General features: G+C 42.3%; 1 protein-coding gene across 1 annotated transcript; it reads left to right on the top strand.

The window, feature by feature from the left end:
* Positions 1–2,381: 2,381 nt before the first annotated feature.
* Positions 2,382–7,210, top strand: LOC134158330 (nuclear receptor subfamily 0 group B member 2-like). The gene is made up of 2 exons (XM_062608122.1): positions 2,382–3,005; positions 6,792–7,210. The coding sequence occupies exons 1-2, from the start codon at positions 2,438–2,440 to the stop codon at positions 7,040–7,042; spliced, it is 819 nt and encodes a 272-aa protein (XP_062464106.1). The 5' UTR covers positions 2,382–2,437; the 3' UTR covers positions 7,043–7,210.
* Positions 7,211–10,078: the final 2,868 nt, after the last annotated feature.

The following is a 10,078-nucleotide window of genomic DNA, read 5'->3' on the forward strand; positions in this document are numbered from 1 at the left end:
TAGCAACAAGACTGTAGATGCCTGGTATCTAAGTGCATGTGCTGGCAATCATTCTATAAGTAAGAGTTAGAAAGAAAAATAACTATAGTCTAATATATAAACATAGAGGTGAATTTTAGCTGTTGGTCCTCTACATTTGAGATGATCAGTCACACAGAAAGCTCATCTCAGGCAATTTTGGATCAGGACCACCAGAGTCAACTTCACCTGCAATTCCATATTGACTCATGATTCTAAGTAATCATTCTCCCAGAAAAAGCTGATGATATATTCTTAGCAATTGTATTGTGGCAGTAACCTTTACTCTCTATTTCTGGTAAACAGTCATAAAGCTATTATAATATACCAGGAATGCCTGTTAGAAAAATATCATTTGCTTTTCCTTCTTAGAAATATAGACAATCAAAGGAAACCAGTGATGACAGATAGAAATGGTATCCAATGCCATCTGTTACTGACATCAGGACTCTGCATGTGACTGATGCAGATCTCAGAGAAAAAACTAGGGAAGGAACTAATTTAACCTGGAGTAGAAATTTAACAAGCCCAATTAATAGGAACTATGAATGATGACATGAATCACGAGGGTGAAATGATAGTGAACAGTGAAATGGTGCTGATTTCAGCTGAAGTCAAAGATTTTTCTTCCTTGGAGTAGAAGATTACTGAAACACCACCAGGCTCAGCTGCAATTAGGAGACAGAACTACTTTTCACAAGCAATCTCTGGGTAAGAATGGTTTCAGCAAGCTCAGCCATTAGCCAGTCTATGTAACTCATGAAGAACCTCAGAGAGTATTAGCCCTGCAACTGGAGTTCATTGCATTGACCCTCTGCCCAGCTGGAATTTTACAGTGAGAATAAGAAGAATGAGACTTTCTGGGGACTTCTCTGTTGCTGTGCCATTTAACCTAAAAATGTCTTGAAACCTTAGCAATAGACAGCAGTTGAATGGATGGAGAGGTGAACAAGAAAATCCCATCAGGTGTTCAGTGCTCTGGGCCCCCTGACCCAGCAGCACTACACTTTCAAATTGCTCAACTTTGAAGCAGTCACCTCTTCCTCCATTTTTATCTCCTCAGAAGGGGAAAATTTTGCAACATAAATATAATGGAGAGGCAAATAAATGGGAATTTTTAAATGGCCCAGCATGGAAAAAAACAACCAACTGTAGCAAAGGACAAATTTGTGGCTATGCATCTGGTGGCATGGCCTTTACACACCTGAGGCCTGAGACCTAACAGAAGTGGCTCTTGGAGCTGTTGTTTTTATGCTCAGTTTTTGTTAGGACATGCTAATAGCCCAGATGGTAGGGATGCATAAACATTATGCTTGGTGAAGAAAACCTATTTTCCCCTGTATAAGAGCAAGCAAGAAACAGCGAAGTAAAAAAACACTTGAACTATCAATTTCTTCTTATTGTGGTCAATTTCCTTGTATTCCTGCTACTTAATGCTCCCTGATGTTGGCTGAAGAGTAATGTAGCTCTTGCTCTGCTACAAAAGTTCCTACGTACAACAGTGCAAATTGCCATTTTGCTTTCTTTCTCCATCAGTTTTATTTCCACAGCTTGTATGAAGAGTATTTCATTACGCAGTGAGTCTGGGAGAATTCCATATGTTCTGTGTTTGAAATTATCGTATGCGAAATGCAGGAGATAACATTGTCATGAACTATAGCAGCTGACTTTCTTTGAAATTTCTCTCAGATCTCCCAGCAATGTTAAGTAATTCCTACGTATGGGATTTCCATCCCTGGGACTTTCAACTGTGAGCTCTTTGACATAGGAGCCACATCTTGTTAGCTACAGTGTAAAGTACACACGCACTGTTAAGTGGTCTGTGAAAAGCAGTGTTAGATATCCAGTGTCAGACATCCAATGTCTCCAAGTAGCTCCTTTCAGCAGGAAATTAAAGTGTCTACTCAAGGTCCTGCCAGCACAGCATCTTTCATAAGTATAAAAATATTTCTGTGCATCCCAGAGCATTAGCTAGTGGGCAAGGCAGGTGGATCAATATGAATATCGACAACTTGCTCCTTCTTCCTTTATGCCGTTGCAGTTTTCACTGGGCTCCCCTCAGGGGCAGGCTGTATGTGTTATATGGCTGTAAAAGTGGTGGCGGCAGCAGCACGGAGCCACTGGCAGAAGGCTGGGCACAGCCTTGCTTCACCAGGCAGGTGGTGAGCAGTGCCCATGCAGCCGGCCCGTGGTCCGCAGCGCTACCGCAGCCTCATGCGACTCCAGCTGCCTGCAGCCCCACCTCGTACGGTGCAAATAAAGTTCAAGGTTGCTTTACAGATCAGGGTCATGCCACTTTTCACCCGCCTGTGTACATAAAAAGCACACAATGGCTCTCTTCGTGGCAGGAATGCTCTTCCCTGCTTGTTGATGCACAGCTCCACACGCGCTGCTTCCTTCCACAGGGACCTCTGGCTCAATGGCTACCAAGATCCCACCTGAGAAATGTGGGAAATGTCAGTGTGAGACACACCATGCAAAGAGCATCCTGTACCAGATCCTTAACAAAGAGCATGGAAGTGAGACCAAGTGCCAGCTGTATTGCAGCCCCCATGACTCCACAGGAAGTATGGGCTGCTCTTGTGCAGACAGAAGAGTTGTCCTAAAAATGCCAGAAGCCACATGGAGAAGAGCCTCTGAAGTGCTCCTGAAGACTTTAAATTTCATTAGGAACTTGCCTTCTTTTTATCATGTGCCTTGGGAGGATCAGCTCGTCCTCATACAGCAGAACTGGGCCCCTCTTTTTGTCCTGGGCATGGCACAAGACAGGGTGGATTTTGACCTGAGAGAGATTTCAGCCCCTAGCTTACTGAAAAAGATCCTCCTCAATCAGTCTTTGACAGCTAGCAATGAACTGGACAGCTCGTCACTGGGAGCATCTTTCGCAGCAGTACAGAAGATAAAGAGTTTATTGTGGAAATTCTGGGACCTGGACATAAGTGCAAAAGAATATGCCTATCTTAAAGGAATTATTCTTTTTAATTCTGGTAAGTCCTCAAGGAAATCACACAGCTCATTATGTGTCTAGAAGGACATTTTCATAGACAAATGTTTGATTTCATTCTTTCCTATGAATGTAGCAAAATGTGCTTTAAAAAAATCTATATTCCACAGTTTAATGATTTTCTGCCTGAAGTAGTTTATTTAGGTTCCTTGGATAGTCACCCACTGTAAGCCAAACAGCTTCTATTAAACAAATTTTAAGTCATAAAGAATTAACTGTGTCACTTCAAATTGATTTCCAGTACAGAAGCCTCACCCTTAGTACAGCAAAGGACAGGTGGTCCATGGGTATGTATATGATGTATTAGAAGCAGTTTAACAAAGACATCCTTTGTAGCAAGAGCACTGGAGAAGATAGCATAATCTATATCATCTGATTTTCATCAGTGAGGCAAAAGGATTCTGCGTTGAGGTGACATAGCTTTTATTTATTTATTTATCCTTTAGTACCTCTACATTTGAAGTCTGGGACAGCAGTCACAGAGCACACTCAGACTGGTGATTGCATCCTCTCACTTCTGGTGCCAAGTTCAGCCTCCTAGGAAGGAAGGTTGCCTAGGTGAGCACCATGGAGTGGGTGAGTCACTAAAAGATGAGCTCTAAGCCCACTAAAGTAAATGGAAAGACTTGCTGACTCCAGTCTGCTCAGATCCCCAACTCCTTCCATTGAAATCACTGCTGTTGGCTGCACTGTCAGCAGAGTGCTGTACTTGGGATTGCACCAAAAGGATATTTGAGTGCTTTGGTTATTCCATGATAATTCTTGTGGTGAATGGTTTATAGGCTGCTTAAAGGCTGTAGTGACTTTATTTGTTTCCAATAGGATTTAAATTATGGTTCTTGAGATGTAATGTCATCCACATGTTTGTATTGTCTTGTTTTTGATGCCGCAGCACCAAACCAGTGGAGTTCCTTTCAGTGCAAGTTAGTTTTTCACAATAAAATCAGGCTGAAAAACCCACCGGTTATGGCCAGGGTGAGGGTAAGAGGAGAAATCCCTCCTCTGCAGTGGCTTACACAGTTTAACAAGCAAGCATTTTTATTATCTCTGTGGATAAAATACAATTTTCACTTAAAGAAACAGAAGCAATGTAATGGTCTGGATTTGTGCCTTCCAATGCCTTCTCCTTCCCTGGGGTGCTGTATGAGAGGCCCAGCAGCCCTTCATGCTGCAGGCAACATCCAGCGTTTCAGGTGACTCCCTAGTTCTTAGGTGGGATGACCCCATTTTCTGGCTGCAGAAGGAGGCTGGGAGGGCTTCAGCTAAGCCTAAATTGCCTCCAGATGAAATGAAGAGTTGCAGTCTAACTCTGGGCTGAAACAGGTAGTCAGAGCTTGCACACAGCCCAAATTACCCTTCCCCTACCTCCTTTGCTGCAAACAAGCCTGTACAGCTATTATTTCACAATTACTATTCTTAACAGTTTATGAACACTTTCCACCAAACTCAGGAAATGTTTTCTATATACATGCAGCACATTTTCAGCTTAGTTTTAGCTTGATGTTTGGCCAAATATTAATATTCTGCAGGCCTCAGTTCTAAGAGAATTTCAGGCAGCACCACAGTGACTTTAAGCCCTCTCCTGGATCATGGGTTACCTTGTGTGGGCTTCCACCAGGAATGTTTCATTCCTGTTAGGACCACTAAAACTGGCTGAGGCAAAGGGGAAGGACCAGGCACAGAGCAGTCCAGAGCTCAACCACAAGCTGAATTTCAACAGGGTGCCCAGAAATTCAGCTGTAGCAGCACAACTAGGCCAGCGCTTGGGCAAGAGGCATGATGAGCAAGTATGGCAAAGCTTAGCTTGTACCCTAAATGATCTCATGTGACATAGACACTGTGCTCACCATCATAAAAAAACCTTTGGGGACACGGTGGCAGGCAGCATGGAATGTAGGTCCCCCCACTAAAGCACAATATATGCAGTACTTCTGCATGGGAGGCTCTGTCTGGGTTACTGATTGACCATATCTGGGCAGGCAAGAACCTGTGAAAGAGTAAGTGTCCCACCATTCATTAACAGCACAGAGTGAGGTGAAAGTGCTATTGCTGCTTTTGACGCTTGTCTGAAAATAGGAACTACACAGTGAACAGATGGGAATCACGAAAAATATTGCCATTATTGTATCAGTGCCATACATGTATGTTCATGGAGTGTGATATATATGTATTTATCTCCAACAAGACTGCGACAGGACTTCTGTTAAAATAGGTGCTTTTAAGAGGTTTACAGTTCAACTCGGAACGTGTTTGACTGAATATTATTACAACAGATCTCAGAACAGTAAGTTTTTCATTATTTGAAATGGAAATTGGTGTTTGATTAGAAAAAAAAAAAGAACAAAGGGGGAAATTACGCAAATTTGAATGGATATAAGCAATAATTGCAATTTCATCCTGAATGTACAAAATCCTGACAACTTCCTTTCCATGAAAAATATAACACTTGGAACCATTTCACAGCTTGCAGCTGCTGGTAATCATGTGGGAGAAGATGATTTTTCCAAACCCTTAATTTCTGGCTAGCCTGGTTGCAGGCCTTGCTGAGGGTTCTTCTCTGGCAGTGGTGTCTAGGGAGAAGAGAGCTGCTAAACACTGACAAAGGGCATTCAGCCACAGACAAAAAACCCCAGCCAGCTTGGTTTTGCCCTGCTACAGGGCACTAGGCAAGAAGGCAGAACCTCCCACACTTAAACAGATAATCCTGTCTGAGACGTTCCCATCTAAGCTATTCAGACCCCATAGCAGGGAGGTATGGGATCAGTCACTGTAAAAGATGCTAAAAGGGCCTGGAGTGTATGTTGGAGGATAGGTTAAAGAAAACATCAGAGGTCAGAGAGGCAGGAGTCAAAATTTGTGGATTCATGTGGCCCCTGTCCAGGCTGCAGCAATTCTAGGAAAGAAAAGATGGTGTTAGCCTCAGGCAGTGGAGACAGGAGGGAAGAAGTTGATGAGAGCTACATGACAAGGTGATACCACCAGAAGGAGAGGCTGAACTGACCCCTGGCAACCACAAAGACCCTCAGTGAGCCAGGAGGTTTGAAGTCACATGCTATGGAAGGTAAGCGACTGAAGCTCAAGGCCATGTGTCTATAGGGCAGAGACCTCTCCCTCTTCAGAAATGACTGAGGAATGGGAGTACAAGAACAGGAAATACAATTATCTATCCTACTCCTGTGGGTCATGATACATCTCACAGAGAACCTTTATGCCCTTTTTAGACTGCAAATGAAGGTATCTAGATAGTAGGGTGAACCATAGTGCCCCAGCTTAGTCTAGCAAGCAGAGGCAAGCAGAGGAAGGAGACAGGGCTAGGTAGGCTGTAAACTTATATCTTCAGACTGCCAGCCTGCTTGCTGCTTTGAAGCACCACCTCTATCTTCCTGATATTGCCTGCCTATTTTAGATTAGAACTGGCAGGTTTCCATGTACTCAGACTACAGTCTCAGCATCAGCTGGTGGGTGGACGACACTATAAAGCTTCTTCTCCATCTGTACTGAGTCAAAGTTACCTCCTGTTACCATTTCAAATCTGGATTTAATGTAATGGGCTGGATTCCAATGTGCTTATGATGCTGCACCATCCTCCTTCACATGACTGAACTATGCATACCAAAAAAAGTATGTTTAGAAATTGTTTAGAAAATGTTTTTATTGTTTTTTAGAGAAAGTAGTACTACAAGCTAGAAAGCCAGAAATCCATCATTACAAAGGGCACAGAATTAAAGCGTTCACGCAAGATTTATTATTTTGATATTTGTTTTGACAGGATGCCATGCCCTAAAATGTCTCCCGTATGTACAAACACTGCAGCAGGAAGCTCAGCAAGCCTTGATGGAGTTTATCTCAACAATGTTCCACAAAAATCTAAGCAGGTTTGCTTGGATTCTTCAGCTAATAGCCTCTCTTCAAGACATTGATGCAGATGCTATTGAAGAGCTCTTCAGGCCCATCCTAGGAGAGGCCACCCTAAATATATTACTTCTAAAAACTCTGTATATCAAGCCGGACTGGCTTTGAAAACAGATGACAACTGTGCTCTCAACTACCTGTTTTTGAAGAGATGAGAGGATTTTATGAGCTAAACACATTTCAAACAAATCATTGATTCATCTTTGTAAGCCATACATATTTTTTGTATGCTGAAGTAATTTTGTAACATTTTAGAATTAAAAGCAGAGAAATCTATGCCTTTTATGATTCTGTGTGCTTTTGAAAACCATTAGTATAACATACTTGAAGACTGTCCAAGGGCACCAGCATACTTTACAGTTGTGCTTGGTATTATTTCTAGTGAGCATCTTCATAGCTTTTCAAGACTATATGTTTTGGTTTTACAGAAGTTTTTGCTTTCAGGAAAAAGATAAGTGGGAAATATTATTCAGTGCATCACCAGCTGAAGATGAATACATACATAAAAAGCTGATCAATGGTAAGATCAGTATAAATCCTTCCTTCTCTTGGGATGTTATTTCCTGATCCCAAACCCTCTTCTGTTCCACTGTAAACTCTAGCCCTTGGCTGTAATTGCTTGATGAAGCACCCCCTTACTAATTGTTTTCTTACAGGTTCCTTTCCTAAGTCTTGCAGTAAACTGTGGGCATAAAATCCTTCTCCCATTATTCACCATCATAAGCAGCACAACTAATGTAGCCCAGTTTCCTACGTATTTAAGACTTTTTGCCTTTAGCCCCCCCCCCCCCCCCCCCCGCAGCCTTCTATAATTACCCTAATTTCCCTCCAAACAGATGTCAGATGTTCCTTGGACAGCAGAAATGCTGAAATATAGTTTCCTACAGATGTGCACAATCTGTTCATCCCTCTCTCACTGCAAGAGTTCCACGTCTCCACCTCCAAGTGTGTTGTGGCATCACCTCTCGCTGTCTTCTCTCTGGCTGGCTGGAAAAGAGGCAGCACATGCTGCTGCTGGTGCCAAGCTATGTGTGTGCTGACTGGTTATCCATCAGGATAAAATCACCATTAAGTTTACACTTTAGCAGCATGAAGGGAAGCTATTTGTATCTCTTCTCTGTCCCATTCCTCTCCCAAGTTTCCTCTAAGTTTCCATGAAAGAGAAATTAATTTTTGATTTTTTTTTTCAGTAGAGGGTCCACTCTAGTTTTGTTTGCCAAGGGGGCTCAAATTCACCAAACAGGGACTGACAGGCAGATAGACAGAAAGGAGGACAAAGGGTATGATAGTGTAATCCACACTTCCTTAGAAAGTCAAGCTAAAACCATAAGAAAAAGACTCACATATATATACATGCACACATTGACACGTATTTACATAGAGATGGATATTCAAAGGACTTTAAAAGAAAGTCGACCAAGGGAAAAAGAAGTTTAAATAAGACAAGAGTTTACTACCTACCACTTTTGACCAAGTACCACACGTTTCTCCCCTTCCCTCCCCCTCCTCTTTGTAACTGAGGACTAAATTGTAAAAATAAGAGGAAGAAAGCAAACCCCAAACAAGACAAGAAAGACAACTGAGCCCCTGGGTATCAGTAATCATGAAAGTAACAACCTCTACAGTAAACATAACTCACCTTCTTGTGTTACAAGCTACCCAAACCTTTCAGAAATGCAGCTTTTTGGACTGATGTTTTCCATGGAAAGCCTTCAAGCTAGCAGTTTTCAGTAAGTTTTTGTTAAAATGGTTCAATAGTATTGACACAGATCAAGTGGTAAGTGGTAAAGGTATTTCATAGTTGCTTGTGTTAGTTAATGGAAACATTAGTTCAAGAGGTTTGCATTTTGTCTGTTCTTTATAAGATTCACCCAAGAAGTATACGTCCAAAACCTTTATTTTGGTATTGACAATACCATATGGTAGTTGACACACGAGTTTCTCTCAAACACTGCCCAAGTCCCAACAGCTTCCAACTTCTGGCTACTATAAATGCTCCACTTGTACAAGTGACAGTGGAGCACAGGCCAGGGCTGCAAAAGCAGGACCCAGCTGGCATGCAGCAGCTTCTGCAATAAGAATAGGAGGAAGATCCATGCTCTGATCTCAGTGCTCCCACTGCTGGCGTGGAGACAGCAGGGAGAGGAAGAAACACCCCCAGTGCAGTGGAAACAGTGAGGAATTTTGGACAGAGGTAAAAGGTACAGAACATGTCAAATGAGAAATTGTCATGGGTGGTTAGAGACAGGAGCAAAAAGGGAGGTCAAAAATAAAAGCAGGAGAGGGGGAGAGAAGCAGCTTATTAATAGAGCTAATTTCTGTGTAGTGTCCAGCTTACCTTCATAAGCCAAAGGGCCTACCCAGTGATTCACGAACAACCTGAACTCAGGATGAGGTTCGTGACTCAGTAGCCTGAATTTCAAGCTACTGAGAGCACATCAGTCTATGCTCAAAGCTTTACTTATCAAAATCTGCTTCAAGGTCTTGGGCTTTATCTTCAAGATATACAATGGCTTCAATTCAACTTTGAATTGGAAGGCACAATGCCAACAAGTTCCCATGGCTTGGCTCACCTGGAAGACAATGCTTTATTTGCTGACTACTCTGTGTCTATGCAACCAGCTGTTTGGAAAGAATGCCTAGTGCTCCACAGTGAAGATCATGGTCAGCATCTTGAGTTTTCAAGATGGTGTTATCTTCTACCACAAAGGCAAATACTAGGTTTCAAAGGGAACTCTCACAAGATCTGATATGCGTGGACTTCACCTCACTGTGCTCTGAATGCAAAATTCAGTCCTTCAACAGGCCTTTAACAAAACACATCTTTAGTACTTACGCAGTTAAAGAAAAACAACCACCTTTAGCTAAAGCTCTATGTAATCAAACATTCTCTATCTCATAGACATCACAAAGAAAGCATAAATATTAGGAATAATTTGCTTGATATACTGTTTAAAGGGGCTGACATACCACTGCTTTGCTGAGGACAGAGTAAGAATCTGTACCTAATGTAACTAAGCTGCTGCATATGAGGTAGATGCTGTGAAGACACAAGAGGCAGGCAGGAACAGGAGAAATGAGGGATCATGAGCAGAGGTTAGGAGCAAAAGCAGGAGCTCTCTCCGGAAGAAGGAAAGGTACAGA

This window comes from Pezoporus occidentalis, unplaced genomic scaffold (assembly GCF_034315485.1).
Source record: "Pezoporus occidentalis ecotype Australia unplaced genomic scaffold, CSIRO_AGI_Poc_V1 ctg13, whole genome shotgun sequence".
NCBI lineage: Eukaryota > Metazoa > Chordata > Aves > Psittaciformes > Psittacidae > Pezoporus > Pezoporus occidentalis.

What these genes read in the sequence shown, in the direction of transcription:
- LOC134158330 (XM_062608122.1), top strand. Translation starts at nt 2,438, where the DNA reads ATGGCTACCAAGATCCCACCTGAGAAATGTGGGAAATGTCAGTGTGAG. An exon ending in AATTATTCTTTTTAATTCTG is followed by an intron (nt 3,006 to 6,791) that starts GTAAGTCCTCAA and finishes TTGTTTTGACAG; the next exon opens with GATGCCATGCCCTAAAATGT.